Genomic DNA, 25,110 nt, shown 5'->3' on the forward strand with positions numbered 1-25,110 from the left:
TGAATTCTTTGCAAGATTTGTCTTCATTTCCTCTGTTCTATCAGATTCCTATGTTTCCTTGTACTGTTTGGCCAAACTCCATTGTTTTCATCTGACTGAGTGGAACAGTAGATGCTGTTCCAGCTTTGATATTAATTTCCTCTCTAGTACAGCAATTCGGAGTCTGGAGTACATTAGCATTTCTTTTCAATTTTGAAGAGAGATTTTGATCTCTGAGCACCTTTGCCCTGTGTCTGTTTTCTTGATGGTTCCTTCTGCTTGCTTTCATTGTTAGGTTAGGTTTCTCTAGTTAGGTTTCTGATGCAGATTGAAAAGCAAACAAGCAGTTAATTCTGTGCATCCCTCATTCTTCTGTAAACATGCCTAGCGCAGTGTATTGCCTCTCCAAGTGCTCTTGCTTAATTAACATGCTTTAGTTTATAAAGGATTGATTTGTTTGGCAGAATTATCCATAGTTGATTCTAGGAGCAAATCTTCTTGGATATCAATTTGAGGAAATAAATCTTACTTCTCCATGCCTTTTGTTAATTAATTTGTTTCTGTTACCATCAAATCTTTACTTAATAAGTCTGTAAAGGATCTCCAGTGGTGTTGAGATGTCAGTGCTGTTTGGCTATAAAATTCAAGGATGACGTCTAATGTGTGCCTTTTAGTAGAGATGCAGTTTACTTATGTCATAGATATGTGAGGAGCATCCATGGAATAGTCATCCCACTATGATTGTATATAACGATTGTATATACAGTATACAATATATATACAATAAGGAAAATGTGCCTCTTAGGGGTTAGGAAACCAATGGTCAAATTCCACATTTGCCATCGTCTGCTCTGGGATTGCAGGCAAGCCACATCATTCTGATGGCTTCCCTTGTGTTGTGAAGGGGGGACAACGTTTTTGCCCTCCTTTTTTGCCGGGCTGCTGTGCATGGCCATGTGGAATCATCAATGTGGCAGTGAGATAGTCTCCTTCCTGCCCAGTGTGGACCCCAGCCTGGCCTGTACTGCTGCCATCCACCTTTGTAGCCTGATCTTCAGCCACGTTTTAAACATTATTCGCACTGCAGCAAACTTTTATTCCACACACACACCAAGGCCTTCTCATAATGGGCCACCTGTCCTCTGTTAGGGCTCTTTGGAATGCTCTGTATGTGCCACTCAGAACTTCTCCCAGCTTCCCAGCCATACCTTAAATGCCTTCTCCCCTGTGAATTCTTCCTTGTTCTTCCTAATCTGAAGTAGGCCTTTTAGTAATCTCCAATACTATGTCACCTTCTGGTCACAATGTTGAATTCTAGTAGGTCATGTGTGTGTTCTGTGTTCCTGACTAAATTAAACTCAAGGGTCAGGATTCTGTGTTAAACAGTACCCTCGGATGAATCAGGAGTTTTGGATGTTGACTGGATTGCTTTTGATGAATCAGCCTTAGTTTTCCATATTTGCACAATACTTTGGGTGTTCTCTAAGGTCAGCTTCACCTACAGAGAAAGACATAATTCTGTGTTCCAGTGGAGAAATATAAGTTGGGTATCCTTCAGTCTTGCGACCATAGTCGAGGAGTGACTCCTGGGCAGCCAGCAGCAGGTGGGTGTTTCTGCAGTAAGGCTCTGGGGAGGCTTCTTCCTGTTCTTGGGAAGCCAAGTGAAAACACACACACCATGTAGGGTGATAAGGGGCACAATCTTGTATGTAGGAGAATTGTGGAGATGAAGTGAAAAATGAATAACCCAGGAATAGAGAAGGGTGCTAGTACGTTCCATGGTAATGGGTCTTAATGGATGACTGAGCACGAGCTTATTGGGATGGTGGGTGAGAAGTGTTTCCAGGTGATATCCAGAAGGGGGTCTAAGCTTGATGTGCATGGTTGCAGGGTAGTGGGTATGGAGTATCCCAAGCCGAGCATGAAGAGTGGGTGGGGATGCAGAGGAGGCTGGTGGAGATACCCTTCAGTCATGGGGAGATAAAGCAGAGCTTGGGCTTCTCAGGGAAAATTAAGTGCATGCCATAGCAAAATGGCCATAGCAGAGGAGCTTACCTGCCCATCAACCGGCGGCATAATCATGGGGGACACATCCTAAAATTCAGAGCCCCAACCTCACTCCCAACAATTCTGATTCCATAAATCTAGAATGGGACTCAATATTTATGTGTTTAGTAATTTATCCCAGTGATTCTGATGCAGGTGGCCAGTGAAGCACACTTTGAGTAAGTGTTGAATTACCTCTAAGAGCCTTGTAACCCAAGGAATTACACAGTTTGCACAGATACGCATTTGTTCTAGGGAAGAGGATCCTGGGTAGCTCTGTTCAGGTACTCAAAGGGATCCATAACCTCCCCAAAGTTTCAGAACCACTGAGCTAAGACAAAAGCTTCTGATCCAGAATGAGAATAGCAGCACCATGGCAGGAATATTGGAGATCAGTAACCTTTAAAGAAACATTTTGTGTCATAGGAATTGTTGGTACTGGAAACACGTAGGGAAGTAAAGGCTTACCACCCAATTTGCAAATCAGGATTTATGTTTGTGTTACTATCTCAGTGTTTAAAGGACATACAGTGTTTAGTGGCTCTAGCAATTAACAATTTGCCTATAATAGGTTTTTTTTGGGTAACATTACAAGTCCACATTTTTCTCTGACCTAATTAAACCTTCTGGTTTCCCCTGGGTTTTACTTTTTAATTCTGAAGTTAGAAATAAAGTTCAGTAGAATGAAGGTCTTTATTACTAATTATCAGTAAAGATACCACATTTTGCTCTCCTGTGGTTAAGGTCTTGTCTGTATTTCTGTGATAAACATCTCTCTGAAGTTTATAGAGCATATGGAGAAAAATGAGATTGATACAACTTGGTTTTTACTCACTCCCAACCCAAGAATTTTTGCATTAGTGAAGTGTACTGCTGAAAAGTGATGCACACACCCTCATTTCTCCCCTAAACCTAGGGTAAAATGAACATATTGTTTATACTGGCAAATTCAGTACAGCGAATGGGATGACGTAACTCTGTCAGAGGGACTCTGTGATCAGGGATGTGTTTCCTGGTGATGGCTGAGACAGAGTTATCAGCTGGTAACAGTAGCTTGTCCTTCGGCAGGCGGTTGCAGCTACTCAGCACCACATTTGATCGTTGGTTTAAACTTTACAGAAATTGAGCTGGTCTGTGAAGCCTCCTCTAGGCAAATTTCTAGCCCCATGAAGGGTTACTATTTCTTAAGCCCAGTCAATATTACATCGATGCACAAGTGTTTATTCTCTATTCACAACATACACAGTACTAGGTATTGTTAAAAGTAAGTGTCCAATATGGCCAAGGGCCAACAATAAGGGTATTTAAAGAATGTCTCAAAGAGAGAGGCAAGCCACAGATAATCAAATATAAAATTACCCGCTCAGACTATTAAAACCAAATATATGGTGACACTTTGATTAACTTATCCCAGCAACCACAAGTTCTTACAAGTCAGCCATATGAAAAATAAAAATGCTTCCTGAGAAACAACTCCCTACTCTCTTAGTATATTAAACACATCCCAATGAATAGTTTCTGATGCAAAGAAGGCTCGTCCCAGGCATATTATGAAGTCATTGAATTTGATACTGTCTTCTTTTTTTAAACTTATTTTCCAACCACTTTTCATATGTGTAATATTCTTATGTAATCTGCATCAAAATAGAAAATATCTAATATCTAGTTATCCTTACTTGTGGATTGTTTATGTGGCCCTGTGCACAATAGCTCTAAATAAATATTTTTTTGGAGTAGCCGTGGTTAGAGGACTGGCTATGTGAAGCCATTTTCATATTATGTTCTTTTGAGTTTTAAATTTCAAGTCTCTTTGTTACAGATGGAAAAATGTAAACTTACTCAAATACTTTTAGACATTAGTAAGCAGAGGCTGAGAAGAGGTTTGGGTTAAGGAGAGTTGTATGGAAACTATAATATTAGGTGTTCTTCAGTGACCTTTTCAGCAAATATGACGTCATTTTGGATTGACTAGGATAGGAGCAGTCACCTAAAATGGGTCCCAGCCCGTGCAGGATTGACAGTCCTGGATGCCTTGTCCTGTAACCTCAGGTTTCTTACTTTTTCACAATAGAGCAGGAGCCTGGCCATGGCCAGCACTAGCACGGAGCTTCATATCAGTAGGGTCTCTTCTGCCTTCTCTTCGGCTGCTGCTTCTTCTATTCTTGCTTTAACTTTGAGCTTAGCCATCCTTCTTGCTTATATTTAACATTATTTTATTTAGTTTTTCTAGTATAGCCACTTTCCCCAACAATCCACCTGATCTAACCTTAATTATGTTGCTGATGAAGAATTATTATCTTTAAGGGAGGAGAAGAAAAAAATAATAGCATGTGCAGTCTTAGGGTGGGAATATTACCTTAGAGATAATCTAGGCCTGAAAGAGTCTAGCATTGTTAAATATTAAATTTTTTGTGGCCTAGTCTTTCTGTTGCCTACAGTACCCCAACTTTTAAGTATATGAAAGTCGAATATGTCTGGTTGAAGCAGGGTTTTAGAAGGGCCTGTGCTGGGTTTGCCCTTATGGGCTGAGAGAGCCTGAGGGTTGTGAGGATCACAAGGTGAAAAACTCAGGGATCTGAGTCATCATGCTCTTTTATAGACAGGACTGAGACCCAGAAAGGAAAGGAAACCCACAGTTAACTATTTACTAGGTAGCTAGATAGGTAAGTAGGTCAATAGATACATAGCATAATATATGTATTTATAGAAACACACACATATATACAGAATCATTTAATTCTTACAAGATTCTAGAAGGTAGATGGTTTTATAGATGAATAGATGAGCAAAGCTTGTAAGTTGATAGGGTTGGACTCATCTGTGCTCCTTCTGGTGGCAAATCTACATTCTTTCTACCCTAGCTCTATTCTGCTGCCTGGTTGCCTTGTCCAAAGCCACACACAGGCAAGGGCAGGACTGAAACCCAGACCGTCTGCCTCTTGGTTCAGGGTTGTTCTCTCAGCAGACCTGTTCTCTTTAATCAGTGGTAAAATAATACATGCTAAAAAGTAAATAGAATATTGAGTAAACACTCAATTAGAAAAAGAGGGAAAGATATCCCAGCTGTGTTGACCTTGAGAAGGGTTAATGTTTTTAGTTTCCTATATTTTAGCAACTGATTGGTCATGGAAAAGGATGGGAAGGAAAGCTGATTCATCACAGCTTTTTGTGCTAAGTATTGCTCAGAGCTTGGAGAATTGCATGGAATGTAGCTTCCTTATTTAAAAAATTAATAAAGCACTTTGGGAGGCCGAGGCGAGTGGATCACGAGGTCAGGAGATCGAGACCATCCTGGCTAACACAGTGAAACCCCGTCTCTACTAAAGAATACAAAAAATTAGCCGGACGTAGTGGCGAGCGCCTATAGTCCCAGCTACTCGGGAGGCTGAGGCAGGAGAATGGCGTGAATCCAGGAGGTGGAGGTTGCAGTGAGCCGAGATTGTGCCACTGCACTCCAGCCTGGGTGACAGAGCAGGACTCCATCTCAAAAAAAAAAAAAAAAAAAAAAAAAAAAGAAATTAATAAGGAAAAAATTTTCATTAAAGCATGCTTTCTTTATGGCCTGAATATTGAAATTTAACATTGAATATATATTAATTACTTGTATGTTTCATAAATTTGAAATACACATAATACGTAAATATTGACATTCTTCTCAGGTTTGAAACAAAAACTGCAGGCACACTGACTGAGGCACTGAACCAGAGTTCCAGTATGATGCACATAAAGTCCCTGTGCTTTTCGTTGACTTATGCTGAGGTCTGCCAAATAATAGCCTTATTATGCAGATTCTTAGAATAACAGGCCATTGATATCTTAGTAGATTCTTACATTTAGGTGCTGACTCTCTGGTTTTCTTTTTTTATCTGGCTCATGTTGGAAAAGGAGACCTTCAGGATGAGTTTTTGTATCTCCTGTTGGCTCTTACAGCATTTTTCATATTTATCCTTTTAACTCCTCCGTGTTCCACAAGTTGTCTTCCTTGAGGACAAGGACTTCTTTTCCATCATGTCTGTTCTCTTATCCCCTCCCCTTTTCCTCCCTAGTGCTTGACATCATGCTTGGCACACAAGTCCTTAGGAGGAGTGATGGAGACAGGGAAGGAGGGAGATGCCATGAGTCAGATAAAAAAGGCAAAACTCTAGAATCAGGATTTCTTCTTCCTTTGATGTAGCCAGAGTGTTCAGTGAATGGAGTCCATTAGATGTTTTTTCTTCAGTGCTCCTTTTCTAATAAAGATAGAGCAGTAAACAGTTTTTATTCTTACCTTTGTTACAAAAGACTTTACAAAATTCCGTTAAATTTAGCAAGTATTTAATGAGTGACAAACACTTTTCCAGGACTGGGGATACAGAGATGAACAGAACATTGTCCTTGTCAAGGACCTCCCAGTGCAATAGAGAAGACAGGCATGTCCAAAGTTACATTGCCCTGCAGTATGATAAGGACATCAAGAAAACCAGTATATTTGGCAGTGATGGTTACCACATGGGAAGGAGTGATTGATTTTATCTGTGAAAAGCCCTCAGCAACAGGTACCTGGGAGTGGTGTTGTCTGAGCTGGGATTTGAAAAGTGCACAAGAGTTTTCCAGGCAGACACTGCGGGGAGGGGTGGGACAAGCGCTGAACAGGTGCAGGGACTGCATGAGCATGGGGGTAGCATATGGGCAGGAGGGTCATTGGGGGTGAATCTACAGATAGTCGGGAATTACTAGAGTGTAAAACTAAAGGGAAGTGGTGGCAAAGAATGAAGATAAAGAGGTAGACTGGGGTCGAATCAGAAAAACAACAGATGTCACATGATTAAAATTTGAATACTATCCCATGGACAATGAGGGGCTGATGAATAGTTTTAAGAATGGCGAGAGCATTTTCAGCTGTGTATTTTATAAAAATTCAGCTTGTTGGGAGTGTGTGGCATATACTGGAGAGGGCAGAATCCAGGTTTGAGGGAATGAGTCAAATCAAACGGGAACATGAGCTGAAACTCAAATTGTGGCATGGTAGGAATAGGAGACTGAAAGAAAAATTTAAGCAGTTGTTTAGGAGATAAGGTGTCAGGCAGAGAGGCAGTGACTCAGCCAATATAGGCAAGATAGATAAAGAAATGTCTGTGACTTTGTTTTCCTATTTCAGATAGCATGTACCAAACATAGTTGTGACTTTCTTTGATGTTCATCACCTTGGAACAGTGACTACACTTTCACATACACCTCTAAGTGCAATCTTCCCTATTTCCCTGGGAGTTAGGTAATATTACAAAGGACTCATACATTGTATAGGGCCCAAATTCTCAGGGATTTGCTCATGTTCAAAATTGTACCCCAAAATACTTTAGGGAACCTTCTGGGTTGAAGACCAGTATATTGTTTCTCAGTAAGTCCAATAGAGTCAATCCCTGCGCCCCCTTGGCTTTAGATTGCTGTTTATGCATTTGAGCATAGGATTAGATTGGTGATTTGGATTTTGGACACGCTTCAATTAAAATGCTGATCTTTAAGCATGAAAATTATTTGGACCCCAATGACATGTCACACTAAGCAAAGCCTGAAGAATGAAGGAGCAGAGACTAACTAGGTGGAGGTGGAGGAGCACCAGTTCATATTTCTAATTTCTTAGTTTCAGCTTGTTTGGAGCCTAAGATTGTTAGGCTTCTGGACTAAATGTACGATTTCTCTATCATACGCCCCTTCCTTTTCAACATTGAAATCATGTAAGTTAAACATACCTTTGATATGAAGACTGCCTATCTCCTTTTGATGCAAAGAGCAAGACACATGCAACTGATAGATCCAGGACCCACTGTATCTCAGTTCTGTGATCCTAATTAAATACACTCAGCTGTACGAGTTCCCCATTGTTGTGTTAGAAGTTCTCCTCATGATAGGAAATTGGAATGCATATTTTACCAACAGGATATGTGAAACTATATTTACTTTTTCCTTATAATTTGGTTCTACCCGATGAATATAATGTGTAGAAAAATTTTCATTGAGGGAAATACATTTAGTTGAGTTTAGGTTAATCAACATCCAGTGAAAACAAATAGTTGGCTGGCTGTTTTAAGTTGAATAAATAGCATGGTTTGACTGTACTGCATATTGGTGAGTTCAGGAGTTTATCAGCTGTCCCAGATAATGATTTTATGCTAATAAAATCACGAGATGGATTTGTAAATCATACTAAACTGGCAGCAGTGCTACTGGGCATAAAATGCAATTCTTTTTTTTTTTTTTAATTAATTTCCTGGGTATCTCTAACCAGTAACCAGGATTGTTTTTTATCTAAGATATCTCTTCTTGTTTTGAGTAGCTCTACTTAGGAGAAAAATTACAGATCAGGGTTTTCTTAGCATGAAATTTAAGCAAAAAATTCAACACTTTGATCCAGCCGTGCTATTCTCTTGCCCTTTTTCATCTGAGAGGTGTTTATGACCAAAAAGCATTATTTAGAGCAATGATCTCTGAATCACTTTCTTCATATCCTTTTTGAGGAATACAGTAAAACTCATTGATGTATGGAAGAAAAGATTTGGACTTCAACTTACATATATTTTCTAATAATACTTAAGGTCAGTATATGCATGCTTGTAATGATCTGCATATGTAGAGCACTACATGATTATACATAAACACACATAGGATGGTTGTACCTTTTTAAGAACGGATGTCTTCTGAAAAATGTTTGAGACTACTGATCCCTAGAGCACTCTTTCTGGGTCAATGATTAGATTACTCTGGGACCTTTTTTTAAAACCACAGATTCCTGGGGCTGCTCCCAGGATATTCTAGTTAAATAGGTTGGTCCAGAACAGTGATTACCAAACATTAGAGTACATTGGAGTCACCTGGAGAGTTGTTGAAGCTCTGGCTGCCGGGCCCCACTCCCAGAGGTTCTGACTCAGTAGGTCTGGGATGAGGCCTGAGAATTCACATTTCTGAGTTCCTAGGTGATGGTGGCTTGTCCAGGGACCCACTTGGAGAATTACTGCTCCAGTTTGGGACTCAGGACAACAGTGACTTCAGAGATCAGGTCATAAATACTGAGTTAGTTTGACCATCTTCTCCCTGAGACATTTCTGGCAGCTGTTTCATCATTATGTTTTCATTTGTTACTTCTGTTTCTATCATAGAGGCAGACAACTATTTTTTACACTCTCTCTCGTTTTCTCTATAGTGGTATAGAGGATAAGAGCACCAGTATTATATTCAGATAAATTCACATTTATGCAGGGAATTCATGCAGTTGGTTTAATTAAACCCAATAGCAGCTCTATGAGGTGTTCATTTGTATGTGGAAAATCGAGATAGTCAAGTTCCTAATAATTTGGCTGCATTACAATATTTAGGAATAGAATAATACTACTGCCCATTAAAGAAGATTTTACTATCAATAAGAAAAATACATCTTTGTTTGTTGCAATTCAGCCTTTTAAAAAATTAGGAATGCATAGATCGATATGAAATGAAGACGTGGTAAGTGTAATAAATCATAGAAACTTCAAGGACAAGACAACTTTTTTGCTTTGTAACATATAAAATATATCCATCGGCAAATAGCACTTCTTATAATAGAGCAAAGCGTTAGCCATTTAAATGCCTGTGCAATGTGTAAAAACTGCTTGCTAGATTAAATTATGTAGAAGAGCATTTCTATAATGCTTAGTGTCTGATTCACTAAACATCACTGGCGCACTCAAAGTTTAAGAGGCATTATATACTTTTATTGTTTGGCAGGCAATTAAATGTAGAAGTCACTGTGATTTAAAAGAAGAAAGCAGAGCCTCTGCTATGTTGGTATAGTTTTTTTTAAATACTCCTAAAATAATTATGTCTATTAAAGCTCTCTTTCTGTTTATCCTTTGCATTGTGTAGTTTATAGCCATTTATTCTACACAGTTTTAAATTTGAAATAAATAGGATCATCTTAGATTTCATGTAATTTAGGAAAATAGAACATATAACATTAATTCTTTCGGGGGGTACTATAGCACTATTTTTTGACCTGCCTTCTCTATAGAGAGACCCATTTAATACTTTATGCATTTAATAAAGGCTGACTTAAATGGGGTCATTCTGTATTTGGAACAAATACGAAAAATGTTCCAGAAAAACTCATCAAGGAGTATTACAGTCTTTTTACAAAATAACTTTAAATGGACTATAATTATAACAGGAAGAATGATTGCTAGTGTATGTAAGTCAATTTAACCTGTTAAAGGCAGAACAATTCAAAATGTGTGTTTATCTTACAAGTTTATGAAATTAACATTTGATTGTCCTCCACTGGCTTCTTAGAAACAGCACTTTCAAGAGCTTATTTACAATGCAAATCACTGAACAGTTCGTATATAAGCACCATAAATTGTTGTTTACTTACTTTCTAGAGCTTGGTGAAAATGTGTGACTACAGACCTTATTTGAATTGCTAGTCCTGCGCTGAAGCTCCTGTGACTCTGGTTGAGATTATGTGACCCTTTTAAACTGCCATTTGTAAAAATAAGAATGTACTGATCAGGATCCAATCAGGAGAGAGAAGCAACATAGTAATTTAATTAGGGAACATTTATTATAAAGACTAAGTAACTGTAACGGGGTATTAAAATACAAGAGATGGGTTAGTACAAACTAAGGAGAGCTCTGAAGAATGAGGGAATAGTGGATGTATGGAGCAGACGTTAGCCCAGGGCAGAGACAGAGCTCCAAGGAGGAGACTCGTTGCTGAGATCCAGGGGAAGGCTGTGGCTCAGTGGATGGCAGAGGAGTTACTATGGGGCTGCACCTGCAGGACTCAGAGGTAATGTGCCCTCTGATTGGCTGTGAAAGCTGTTCATAGGTGGTGTTCTGCTGGAGGCACTTGCTACAGAACCACTGGCACACTGTGCAGGGGCAAGCTGCTGCTACTGGAGGAGCCAGGCAGGGGGCGACCCTGCGTTGTGCACTGAGGGGCCTGCCAGGGAGCTCAGGGAGGCCACCCCTTCCTCCTGCAGGATCTCTCCTGTACCCTCTACTGATAAAACTTACCTTCTTGCTCACTAGGACAGAAAACGTAGTTAAAGCGTCTGGATACATTTTTGAAATGAAAAGTGGATTTAGAGCTAAGAGGTGTAGTACATTGATAACTGGCACAGGGAATATTGATGTTTGCCTTTAGAATTTTTTTTAATTAAAATGAGGTAATACATGTTTATATTTGCATGGTTTTTGTTCTGTAACATGTTAATCAAATCAGACATGTTGAGATAAAAGTCTTACTGGTTGTGAGGAGTCAATGACATCATAACTATATTTTGCCTTAGGCAGAATCTGACTGGCACGTGGTCTCTATTTGTGAAATGGTAGCTGTTGATACCAGAGAACTTTGTAGCTCACAGGTTGCCCTTAGACTGTGTGGCAGTGCTCTCACACAGTAGTGCTGATTGGTAACTTCAAGCTAAATAAACAGTCCTAGGTGATGGCTCTTACCCTCAAACCTGAAGAATACAAGTAGCAATCTTGAAGGATCTTGAAATCAATTTAGTGGTCTAGAGCCTCCTCTTAGAACAGAATGATAAATATTTGTTTATCTCAGTAGAGATAAATTTGGTTTTTAAAGTGTCCAAATTTTTTACGTGTATTGGGTCAAGATGTCATGACTATGAGTCACAATAAAAAAACAATTTTTAATATACTGCTTTAAATGGTGGACTCTAATTCTTGTCAATTTGTTTTCTGTTGTTCTGTCTCCAGACCTGAAGCTTCAGTAGGATGTAGAATGGTCACATAAGTTTTCCTTTGGGGTGAAAATGGACCATTTTCTTTATAGCTTATGCCTTAATGATTTCATACTACTCTTGAATTAACTGAATCATCCTCAGCTGTTCCAAAGAAAGAAAAAAGATAAATATCCTCCATTATGCAAGTGACAATATTTTATTTTCATGAATCAAGAATGACTTTTATCAACAACTAGCCTTGCTTTCTAATAATTGCCAGGAAAAAAAAAAAAGAATTCAGCATCTGTAAACTGAAAGCCATAATTTGTGGACTTCATTAACATTTAACTTGCTTACAGTTTTCAGCCATACTAGAAAAATGAACAAGTTCATTGATTTCGTCACATTTTGCAGTTGATTCATCCTGGGATACGCCAGGACAGGGCTGGATGGTTTGTGGACGAAGGTTAAGATTGTTTTCATTGTTCAGATGTTTATTATATTATGCTTCTTTTGGAAATTTCCAGGCAAAATAATTGCAGCCAGATTTTGCATAGAACTTTGGGGGATTCGTTACCCATCCTTTTAAAAAGCCTTTATTGGGTGTTTATCATGCGTCCTACTCTAAGGAATACCAAGGTGACCAAGATACAGTTATAATCAATATTGCTTTTGAGCAGAGTTGCTACTCTGCCTATGGGCCTTTCTCTTCTGAAACTCTATGATTTTCAGGAGAGAATATCGGGCCCAACTCCATTTCCTTTGATTTCTAAAACATATAGGATATGCGCATGTTGGATCCTGCCTTAATCCTAGCCCTTTGGGAGGCTGAGGCGAGAGGATCACTTGAACTTAGGAGTTCAAAATCAGCAATATAGGGAGATCTCGTCTCTTTCAAAGGAAACAAAAAATTAGCTAGGCAAGGTGGCATGTGCCTGTGATCCCAGGTACTCTGTGGGCTGAGGTGGGAAGACTGCTTGAGCCTGGGAGATCAAGGCTGTAGTGAGCTAGGACTGTGCCACTGCCACTGCACTCAATCCTGAGCGGTAGAATGAGATCTTGTCTTGAAAAACACGAAGAATAAAAAACATGTGGGTCTGCACTTCAATAACAGCACAGACTAGCTGCAGTTTTTAGTTGGAGTAAATGTGCAAACTTACAGCAGCCCACTAAGGCAAGAGTATCCATAAAGATATATGTGTATATGTGTGTGTGTGTATGTATGTATGTATATATATGTGTGTGTGTGTGTGTGTGTGTGTGTGTGTGTGTGTGTATATATATATATATATATTTTTAAGACGGAGTTTTGATCTTGTTGCCCAGGCTAGAGTGCAATGGCATGATCTTGGCTCACTGCAACCTCTACCTCCCGGGTTCAAGTGATTCTCCTGCCTCAGCCTCCTGAGTAGCTGGGATTACAGCCATGCGCCACCTGGCTAATTTTATGTTTTTAGTAGAGACAGAGTTTCTCCATGTTGGTCAGGCTAGTCTTGAACTCCCGACCTCAGGTGATCCACCCGCCTCAGCCTCCCAGAGTGCTGGGATTACAGACATGAGCCACTGTGCCCAGCCCACAAAGATAATTTTAAAACATATTTCAGTTTTAATCTAGAATGCACTGGGCTCCCACTGAATCAAGCTTGTTGACTTGGAGTGTGGTCACATACTATCATAAGATGTTACTGAATGGGTCCTAAACCTCATTGCTCTGTTCTGAGGGATACTGTTGAGAACTCTGTTCATTAACTTTTGGCAATTGCTTCTTCCTAGGGTTCTGGGAAGGGAGATAGTTCTTTCTGAATTTAGGGTTAGTGTAGTTGTGTATCTTCTTGGTCTCCAGTTTGGGAGATACTATCCTGTAGCGTTAAGAATATGGGTCCCTTATGACTGCATGCCTGGATTCAAGTATCTGCCTCACGACTGTCCAGCTTTGAGATCTTGGGCAGGCTGTGTAACCTTCTATGCCTTGGTTTCTGTATCTGTAAAATGAGGATCATAGTATCTACCTCATAGAGTTGGTGTGAGGATTAAACAAGTCCTGGGTAAATGTTAGTCTCTATTATCACATTTATATATTATATTATAGGTACTGTAAATTGTATGATCAATCATATTTTCTTCTTTGCACTGGCTACCCCAAAACTCCAAGTGAAATCTGTGGATAACATCCGGTACATGAACTTAGTGACTTTTTAAAAAAATTTTTTTGGTGGTAGGTGGGTGGAGTCCTAGCCACATTTATAGTGTCCTTTTCTTTGCTCTACTTCCCTTGCCTTTTAAGTTATACTTTTAACAGTTTTATCAATTTAATTTTTTATGTTATTGTGTTGAATTGCATGTCTGGGAACAGTATAGGAATCATCATTGTCATCAATTACCTGAGTATTTGCCATCCAGTGACACTTCTTTTTGCTTAGTAACTCATTCGTATCCAGAACCTGTGTGTTGTATTCAACGTTGCTAAGGAAAAGCCTTTCCAAGGTATGATGGAGATATCAGGTACACGTGTGTGTGTGTGAGAGAGAGACAGAGACAGAATGAGTGATGCAGAATGCCACCCCACCCAGCTTGTATCAGCTTTCCTCCATCTTGTATATGACTTTGGTTCAGTCGTGATTCCCCTCTATGAAACAGAAATAATTTACTTTGATTTAACAGAGGAATACAGTACGGCCATGGAGTGCTGGGAGCCAGCCCAGGTGTGACAGTTCTGGAGAAAACATAGGGGGTCTGTTGCTGACCATACTCCTGTGGATGATGGCAAAATGCGTCTGTGTTATTCAGAAAATCAAGAAGACTGTATTTTTAGAAATGCTTCCTTTTACTGTGTTTCAGAGGACTTTGCCTCGTTATCATATTTTTTTCATTGTCCCCCATAGTATTTACTTGAAGAACCTCACTAACCGCCTGTTCTTGGCACTTCCATGTTTAATAGAGGCACCGGCAGGGTGTTACCTATATGAATGCTCACAACTCTTCATCTTCTCATGAGGTGCACTTGGAAGTTTTCAATTATCTATTCCAACTAGTTGCAATGAAATGAACTCCTGAGTGCTTTGTTCTATGAGGTATATCTGGCAAGAAGGATTGAAGAACTGATAATAACTGATGCTGGTTGAACATGCCTGACTCTTGTTACACTGACTTTATATTTGCTGTCTTATTTAACTGTCAGAAATACCGCGTGAGGTACATGTTATCTCTGTTTTATAGATAAAGAAACTAGACTTGTTTCTAAGTGATTTGTCTAAAATCACCAAGCTAACAGTGGAAGAATTGGAATATGCCTGTGTTTTACTCAGAATCTATGCATTTTGCTACTACCCAAAGCTGTCCTGAAAACTGAAAGCTGAGTTATTCTTTCTTTACTTGGTTATTTTAATTGTGATGTAATTTACTTTAACTCATCTTATTTTATCCCAATAAACCATATTTGTTATTTTGGGGGGTCCCATATCTGTTGAATGAAGGCTAGGGGTGGATCTGAAAATTGGTGTGCAGGGAAATGTATCCTCATTGGGCAATATGAAATTCATAGTTTATCCCATTTTCCAGTAGTTCAATAATCCTTCATGAGTCCAGAAAGAACCATATCATACTTTATTTGTTTCGTTTCAAGTGATAAGGACAGCTTTGTGTAATGGGAAAATTATAACCTCGCACCAGTGGTGTATTAGTCTTCTGGGTTTGCTGTCAGCCACGCGTGCATGCTTTTGCTTTATATGTGCTTCTATTATAGTGCAATAGTGGTTTTGTAAACCAGGTCTGTAGCCAGCCTTAAGTTGTTTTGTGGATGCTTATCACTATTTCTCACTGTTTAAGATCACACTGTAGGACTTTCATCTGAGTGCTATCTGTTTCCACTGGGGGACCTTCTCTGTCAAAATTGAGGATTTCATTCTTTTTGAATATTATTAGTGCTGTTGCTATTTGAGCTTATTGCTACAATACCGAAGCTGTTTTCTGCATCAAAATTAGAGTTTGCAACCAAGAGACACTATTTCTCATAAATGTTTGCAGTCTTCTAACATTTTTTCATACCCCAAATTGGAAAGTTGTTAGTATTATGCATTTTAAACAAATCCATTTTGTTTCTGGAATTGTTAAAACTCAGTAAGAGGGCAATATAAATGACCAGTTGTTGTCAAATGAAATATTGAATTAAGGCTGTATCTTTGGAGTTGTTTTGTTCTCAATGGAGTGTTTAGTTGAAACAAGTAATTGTTAAAAGTGTTAGAGAAGACAGTGTCCAGGGACACTAATTTCACCATCAGATCTGGAGCTAACAACTAAGACAAAGCTAGAAAGTTGGGACAGACAGTTTGAGGTTTCTTGATGCTATCCTGTTTAACATTGTTTATTGGAGCCTTGGAGGCAGATGTAGAAAGCATGCTCATCAGATTTGCAGACAACACAAAGCTAGGTAAGATGGCTATTACCAGGATTGAATGACAATGTCAGAGTTGTAGGATGGAGTGATACACTAACAGCAGGAGATGGGATTTAGTAAGCATAAATGGTTTGAATTCAGAAAACTGTTTACTTTGTTAGAAAAGTGGAGAGAGACTCAACGGCAGTGGTGTGCAAAAGCCGTATGGGATTTCAGGCTCACGGAAACTGAGAATGGACCAGCGCCCTCTCTGCACTGAGAAGAGAATGCGATCAAGGGCAGTAGCCCCTTGAATTCTGAACAGCTGCCAGGATGCTTGAAGGGCCTGTAAACCTTTTGGTAGCAGGAATTGCAGGGAGCAAAGCATACTTTGCCTGTTGCCTGGAGAAGTGAAGACTTAGAACATGACAGCTCTTTTCAAATAATCAGCTTTCCAGTGCCAAAGCTAAGATTTTTCTTTTTTCTTTTCTTTTCTTTCTTTTTTTTTCTTTCTTTCTTTCTTTTTTTTTTTTTTTACTATTTTTTCACAGGATAGAACAAAGATAAATGGGTATACATTTCAAGAAGCAGAGTTTGGGCCTTTTTAAGGGGGGGATGTTCTACATAGTCAGGATGCTTTACAGAATTCTGAGTGCCTCATCTGTTCAGAGGCTGGCTGGCTGGGAGGTTGTACAGTTGACCTAAGCATTTGGATAGAAGCTGGACCAGGTGACCTCTAACATCTGTTTTCGCTCTGAGGTTGGACAATGGCTGTTTTACTTACCTTCTTGCCAACAGGACACACATTGTGGACATAATGTAAAAATATTCTTAAATTCATGTTTTCTTGAACCAGAACACTTAATTGTCATCAGTGGCAAACAATTATAATTTTTTGAATTAATATGATTAATAGCATTATATGATGGATAGTAGAATTTTCATAATAATAAGATCAATTTAATTAATCAGTTCCCCATGTGAAACATGGAGATAAGATCTGATACTAAAAAAAGTAACAGGAGGCATTCAAGAGGATATGGGTTGGGACAAAATCATTAATGTGCTGAATGCTATTGATGCTGAAACAGCTGAATTGCTATGTATATGCTGCATTTTCTATTATTCTTTGTTTTTTTCATTTAAGTAGTTTCATTTCTAGTACCAGAATTAAGCAGATGTTTACCACATGCTTAGTTTTGAATTTATTTTTGCCTTTAAAACTTGTATGGACTGTAAGTGAATTTAACATCTCTTTTAATTTTGAGACCTCAAATCACCAAAGTATTAAAGTAAAACCTTGTTTCTTTGTTAGATTTGGAATAAGTATTTGGAAAATACTTTGCAAGTTGTGCCATGGTTTGTACTGCATCTTGTCCTCTACTATTGTGCCAGGATTGTGGTGAAAGCATTTCTTGTTTCATTTTTTTGGACAAATTATAAGTGTTTTTTCTTTATTGAAAACATGTTGAACATTTAAGTCAGTTCTCTTAAAATTTTGAATGCAAGAGCAATTTTTCAAATTCCTATACATCTGGAAACTACAGATTTTAAATTTGCTTAGGTCTTACTTTCTTTTTTTTTTTTTTTTTTGACATAGAGTCTCACCCTGTCGCCCAGACTGGAGTGCAGTGGCATGATCTCAGCTCATTGCAACCTCCACCTCTCAGGTTCAAGCGATTCTTCCGTCTCAGCCTCTCAAGTAGCTGGGATTACAGGCACCCGCTATCATACCTGGCTAATTTTTGTATTTTTGTGGAGACAGGGTTTCACCATGTTGGCCAGGCTGGTCTCGCACTCCTGACCTCAGGTGATTCGCCCACCTCAGCCTCCCAAAGTGCTGGTATTACAGGCATGAGCCACTGTGCCTGGCTAGGTCTTACCTTCAGTTGGCTTCTACCAACATTAGATTGCTTTTGGAGAGCTGCATAATATGGCGGTGTGGGTGAGGCATGGTTAATATTTAGCAGCACTCAGCAAGGGATCAGTAAGTGTTGGATGCACAGCTCCTGAGTAGAAAGACCTAATCAGATTTAGTTTGGCATCAAACTTGCCATCAAGTCTAAGGCTTCCTGCAATCATCATAGCTTATTCCAGAGGTCTGGTTGGTATTTACATTACTTTTTATTCTTCTACAATTTAGGTGGCTGCCTCTTTGATGAGCCGTATAGCACATGTGGATATAGTCAATCTGAAGATGATGACTTCAACTGGGAGCAAGTGAACACCTTGACCAAACCGACCTCTGATCCATGGATGCCATCAGGTTTGCTTTCAGTTTTAAGTTTCGTTTTAAAATAAAGAGGAACACAAGAGTCTCAATCACAGTATGTGTTCACTGGATATTGGTTAAATGAGTGAAGGTGTTGGTCTTTGGATGTGGCAGTCAAAGTTGGATTAGCTAGTGAGAGTGGTGCAATTAAGAGGATAGGTTATAAAAGTTTTATCTCTCTCCCCTTAAAGTCTAAATTATACTTCTTTTATTTGCAAGTACCCCTTAGCTAGATTAGTGGGCATTACCCAGTTGATCTTTTCCCAAGCAGCAGATATGAGAAAAAGATTGAGATCTTTGCTGGCAAATGTGTCTAAGGGGTGAAACTCCAGTTGGGTAATCCAAATAACAGTCTCTTTCCATCCCAGATAGGAGGCCTTGGTGGGGGACTTTTCTCAGCCTCAGGGGCTGAGAGATCTAGGAGAATACCCAGTGATCTTGAAAGTGTTCTGAAGATGAAATGGCAATGCATAAATGTGGGTATTTTTTCCACTGAAGAAATGCTTAGCGAATTTCTGATGAGTGAAAGATGTGTTCCACTGAACATCAAAAAGAATTCTACTTCTTATTGGGAGGGAAAAGTAGGAAGATAGTGGCTAGTGAAGTCTAATCAGCTTGGAGCTTGATTATTGCAATGGACCCTTTTTCAGGCTATGACACTGGACGTCCCTTTAGGACTTTAGGTCTGCAGATTCGGTGATGAGTTTGCTCCATTCAGGTTTCAAACTGTGAAACATGTTCTGATTTGGATTTCAGATACAACATAATTTTTATACTTTTTAATGAATGAAAAGTTTTTCATTAATGCTCCAAAGCATAGGAATTACATTTAGTAAGTAATCTTGTAAAGGTAGCTTTTAAACGTGAAGTAGAGTTTAATGTTGTCACCAAGCTTTGACGGTATGATGCCCACAGTGTTCCTGCCCTCTCCTTCCCACATTTAACTCCTTGTAGCTTCAGAGAAGGGAGCATTGAGCTCTTTATCACTATGGCTTCACTGGACTCAAAGCCCTTCTAGCTGTTGGTTATCTTCTTGCAGCTGCAGCTCACACCCTCCTTTTCTGTGTCTTCTGTTCTCTTGTATATGTGTGTGCTGTTGAATAGGACTGTTTAAATCAGCTTTAGTTGCTTTTCCAAATTCCAGTTCCTGCTTCTGTTCCTGTCAGTGATAAAGACAGGGGAAGAGGAGAACACAGCTGCGCTCCTCCTGTGGGGCCATCGTTTCCCAAAACAGTGTCTCCCCCGAGGGCCTTTTGGTCTTTTCTGCCCTCTCAAGAGGACCCAGCTTGTGTCCAGTGAGGCTGGGCTGGCTAAGGCCATGAGAGTGGGGAGGCCCTTAGATTAGTCGTGGTAGATTGCCCCAGAAGAATGCACTCACTCTTGCTTTGTCTATTAACTCCTCATTTGATAAAAAATTTGAAATATTTCACATTAGGTAGTTGATTTCATTATTTTTGTTCTTAAATCGAAACTTGACTTGAAAAAATTAAGTTTTACAAAGAAGCCCAAGTATTTCAGAGTCTTTTCTAGCCTCTTCTGACTTTATTTCTGCCACAGGATAACTCACCTCCCTTGGTAAATGAGGCCAAAGAAATCATTTCTTGTCATCGTCTTGTTCTTTTCTTTTTTTCAGTGGCCCATCTTAGACTAAGTTGTCAACTTTAAAATATTAAAAGCATAGGTTTCTAGCACAGGCCGTTAAAAAAGTGGTAGTAAAGATCAACGCCCAGGTGTATCCTGGCACAGCCAGTTAGGTAACTGAAAAAACAAAGGTGAATGAAGAGGAAGTGAGGCTGCACATATATGGCCTTTGAAGGCTCTTCTGACTTGAGAAGAATGACATGGAGGCATTTATATGTTTTCTTATGATTTAGTCTTCTGTTGATGAATGGTATACTTGATAATTAATATTAGGCCTTTGTAGCATAAGATCTCTAAGTGGTACATCTTGCAACACTTTCGTCAAGTCTGTCTTTTTTCTGATAGTTCCAGAAGGTGTGTTTTGGACCCTTACCCCCAAACGGATTGCAACTCATTGTTTGGATCTGAGAGTGGTTTAGGTGTCAGCGTGTGAGTGAGGAAAGGGAAGCACTGGCAGTTCCCCCACCCCTCTGGCTGTGCTTATGCGCAGGGGTGCAGCTCAGATTTCTGAAAACTGTCCTTGCTCCATCAGATTAAATGTTTTTGCCATAATATAGAACTGAAAATACGGGTATTTCTTTTTTTTTTTTCTTTACGTTAAACAAACTTTAGTCATTAGAAATTGTTTTTGGGCCCCAGTGTATACTAAACATGATGGTAATTATTGTAGGAGAGGAAGGATTATAAGAAGTGACTTTTTTCTCTTTAGGAACTTATCTACTTGGGGAAGAAAAGTTACAAAAATACAATTAGCGAACAATCTAAAATGATATGTAATTAAGTGTGCTGTAGACTGGAAGTGTTCTAAAAGCAGTTTCTCAGTATAAACCCAGTATTTTATAAAAGAATGTGGAGCTGTACCCAGCTGACCCATCGGCCAAAGTGAGGAGTTCCATTCTCAAAGCAACATTGTTAGAAGTGAGGAAACAGCATCTTCTAAACATGCATGTACTGTCCTAAAGTCTAGATTTTTAAACTGAGTCTCCAATATGTTTTAAGTGCTACTTAGTTTCAGGGGTTTTCACCTTCTTTTTCTTCTTCTCCTCTTCCATTAATGTGTGCAATATGATTTATTCCTTTCAAAAACTGATTCCAAGGCTGGTTTTCCCATGCTAAAACAGAAATGACTCTTATGAATTTCTCAGGGTAAATGGGTAGGAAAATCAGATAGAACCATAGCTTTTTGAAGGCAAATTTTCTACACCTTTATGTAAAATACTATTGGATTTATTCTTTCATGGGTATGTGTATCTGTCTCATGTATATAGGTTGGTTCCATAACACTTTAGAGACCGAGAGTTGGCAAACTGTCCTACTGATCAAATCCAACTTGCTGCCAGTTTTTGTGTGGCTTGTGAGCTAAGAGTGGTTGTTACATATTTTAATAGTTGTAAAAAAGCAAAAAGAATAATAAAATTTTGTGATGTGAAATTCAAAATGCAACGTTCACAAGTAAAGTTTTACTAACACACAGCCATGCCCATTTGTTTAAATGGTGTCAAGTGGTTGGTTTCAAGCTACAGTGACAGAGTTTAGTAGTTGCAATAGAGACTGGTCCACAAAGCATAAGATATTTATACTCTGGCCCTTTACGGAAAAATGTTGCTGATACCTGTCTTAGACCATTTTGGCATCAGCATGTAATTGTTGTTTTGGACCCATGGTTTATATTGTTCTTGTTTTCTATATTCATGTAATTATTAATCTACAAACATTTCACATTTTCTCTCACTTTCAGAAGATGTGTTTTCTAAACATGGGGCTATTAAAATCAGTAAGAAAAAAAAAAAACATGATTAGAGATTTCCTCTATCATTGCCTTAAATTTGCTACCTCTTGAAAAGCATTGTGGTGTGATTTTCTTTATTTTTTTTAGTACCTGAATCTTTGTCACACTCCTATAACTCTAATAAGTGAATAATTCATCAAGGGCCGGGTGTGGTGGCTCATGCCTGTCATGCTGGCACTTTGGGAAGCTGAGGTGAGAGAATTGCTTGAGTCCAGCAGTTCGAGACCATCCTGGACAACATGGGAAGACCCCATCTTTATAAATGAAGAGTAATAATTCATCAAGATGGATTTAAAAGTTATGACAATGAGAGACTAACATGTCATTCTAATTTTTAGCTTTTTACTTTTTCTGTGTCTTTTTAAAAGCTAGTGTTCCAGCGTATAGATTTGTTTCCCTATATCCTCATGTGTGAGGTTATTTTTAACCACATTTAAAAAGCTAAAATACAGTTTGGAGCTTTAGGCAAGCTGGCTTGATAACCACTCTGGAGCAGTGACGTTAGCTCTGGAAATACATATTTAGGGCAAATAAATACTAAATGCTGTTTAAATTTTTGTATTTCAAGTGAACTTGCATGTCATAGTAGATTAAAGTTTTGCTGCTAGCTCTGAGTCATCACGGTTTTTTGGTGGTGAAACCATGCCAAACCTAATTTCTCTTTTATCAGTGAGTGAGTGATTCATTTCATATCAGTTTATCTTCTCTATTAGCAATGGGGAAATTTCTTTCTTTTTTCTTTTTTTTTTAATTTTTATTTTTTTGAGGCAGAGTTTTGCTCTTTCACCCAGGCTGGAATGAAGTGGCACGATTTCAGATCACTGCAACCTCTGCACCCCCCACCACTTCCCGTCCTGGTTCAAGTGATTCTCCTGCCTCAGCCTCCCAAGTAGCTAGATGGGACTACAGGCACCTGCCACCACGCCCAGCTAGTTTTTGTATTTTTAGTAGAGACGGGTTTTCACCGTGTTGGCCAGGCTGATCTCGAACTCCTGACCTCAGATGATCCACCTGCCTCAGCCTCCCAAAGTGTGGGGATTACAGGCGTGAGCCACTGCGCCTAGCCTACAGTGGGGAAATTTCTTGAACTTTATCATAAGGATTGCTACTTTGAGCACAAAAATCTTCATATAGTAACTGGTGTATTTTGCTAGCACTCTTGCATTCTATCACTTTATATACTGTAGCACATTCTATAATTATCACATAGATTAAAAACTTTAAAAAGGGTTTTATGATGTATAAACACCTACCTGGTTTGATAATGTGGTATTTTGTATACTTGTACCTCAGTGTTCCAGTTCTATACAACTGATACTTAATAGATTCTATATGCTTAAAAATATAACCCTGTTTTATACAAAAATTAAATAATCAAATTCATCTACAATACTAAGAATGTAAAGGTAACTTATACTCATAGCTATAACCATAGCTATTTGATACTCATGACATGTATTTATGGTCTGCGTTGTCCCCTTAAGTTTTCTTACCTCTAAAAGGCTGTAATTGAGTGAAAGTGGATATCGGTGTTGTGATAACATAATTCTCTTAGTATTTTTCCAGTAGTATAGCATGGGACTACATAAAGCTCATTTAGCTTTCCATGTCTTAGTTATACCTGTGGGGAGTTGGGAATGATGCTGCTGCTAATTTTCATGGAGATGTTGTGACTAAGAATGGAATCATGTCAGTGGGTGCCCGCATGAAAGACAGAGAGGAAAGTGTCAGGATTGGGCAGCAGTGTGCACTCTGTGTGATGACCCAGAAAATAGAAAAATGACTACATATATTTGTTTAGAGTCAGTTTCACATTTGGGAAGGAAGATGGATTGACAGACAAAGTAATTGAAGTTTTCTCTTCGGATGCACTTATCAGGCACATTTTCCTTGTGCTAGGGAAGACTTCCCTATTTATTCACACTTCAGGGCTTATTCAGGTCTTAGAGAGTAATGAAGGGAAGATGACAGTGGGCTTGAACATACTTTTTCTCTCTTAAATTTCAGCAGGTCTCCAGTGAGAAATGTTTTTGGCACAGAATGTTCAGACAGTTCTCTAATTATCCTATTTGTTCTTTCAAATCAGTCAACATTCAACAAATGTTTATTAAACACCTGCTATGTGCTATGCATTGTTTTAGATGCCTGAGATTTTTCACCAAGTAAAACAAATAAAGATCCTCTTCTCAGCCTACCTTATCTTCTTAGTCTGATAAGATCGTTCCTGGATGGGCTTACGATTATGTGCTAGAAAACCACATTTCCCACATTCATTCATTCATTCATTCATTCATGCATTCATTTATTGAGACGGAGTCTCGCTCTGTTGCCCAGGCTGGAGAGCAGTGGCACAATCTCGGCTCACTGCAAGCTCCGTCTCCAGGTTCATGCCATTCTCCCGCCTCAGCCTCCCGAGCAGCTGGGGCTACAGGTGCCCGCCACCATGCACAGCTAATTTTTTGTATGTTTAATAGAGACAGGGTTTCACCGTGTTAGCCAGGATGGTCTCGATCTGACCTCGTGATCCGCCTGCCTTGGCCTCCCAAAGTGCTGGGATTACAGGTGTGAGCCACCACTCCTGGCCGCCACATTTAGTAATGACTTTCTAGTCATGAGTATTTAAGAGGTAATCCAAAATATAGTTCATCAGACCCAGCACATTAAAGCATCAAATCTAGCTTTCCATATAGCTTTCTTTAAAAAAAAAGGTAAGATAAAAAGGCTAAATCTTAGGCAAGTAACTGCACAGTATTTTCAGATCAGTCTGCCTTGGAAAACAAAGTAATCTTGTATATGTACATGACACTAAGCAATTAACAACATTTGCTTTTTTGCTCTGTATCATTTGGTCGTCATGATGGGCCTGAGAGATTGGGTGGCATTATCCTCATTTTACAACATAGGAAACTGAAGTTCAGAAAAAGAATACTTTACCCAGGCATCTGTGGGAGGATGACAGCCTTCACTTTTGTTCTTTGGAGTACCCTTGCGTATTCTCTTCACGTGAGAACATGCATCTGGGGGAGAGGCTAGTCTTTCATTTCAGGTGCATACATTTGGATCTTCTTGAAATGACCCTGCAGGCTGTTGACCGTGGGTCTACATGCCCTGCCCAGGTCAGCTGCTGGCTCTATCAATGTGTAGCTGTTGACCTTGGGCAAGTTCTGAAGCTCCCCATTTTAGTCCTATTATCTGTAAAATATTAGTAATAGCTGTTCGTGGAATGACTCCCATGGTCCTGGCTGTAGGTGCTAGAGCTGTAGCAATGGAGTTTCTAGCCTCTTGACGATTAAATCCCATGGAGGAGGCAGGCAGT

At 39.2% G+C, this 25,110-nt stretch overlaps 1 protein-coding gene across 18 annotated transcripts in view; it reads left to right on the forward strand.

Moving 5' to 3' along the window:
• PTPRM (protein tyrosine phosphatase receptor type M) overlaps positions 1–25,110 on the forward strand; it is an 829,686-nt gene that overhangs the window by 195,537 nt on the left and 609,039 nt on the right. For 13 of the 18 annotated variants that reach the window (XM_077975162.1, XM_077975163.1, XM_077975160.1 and 10 more), the window contains one exon: positions 18,236–18,358. In XM_077975162.1, the coding sequence (XP_077831288.1) occupies positions 18,349–18,358 (10 nt within the window). In that variant the 5' untranslated portion in view covers positions 18,236–18,348. Of the gene's footprint in view, positions 1–10,626; positions 10,823–16,512; positions 16,852–18,235; positions 18,359–25,110 lie in introns of those variants that run through there. The other 5 variants (XM_077975166.1, XM_077975167.1, XM_077975164.1 and 2 more) reach the window with 2 other exon arrangements.

Source organism: Macaca mulatta, chromosome 18, assembly GCF_049350105.2.
Source record: "Macaca mulatta isolate MMU2019108-1 chromosome 18, T2T-MMU8v2.0, whole genome shotgun sequence".
Classification (NCBI taxonomy): Eukaryota; Metazoa; Chordata; class Mammalia; order Primates; family Cercopithecidae; genus Macaca; species Macaca mulatta.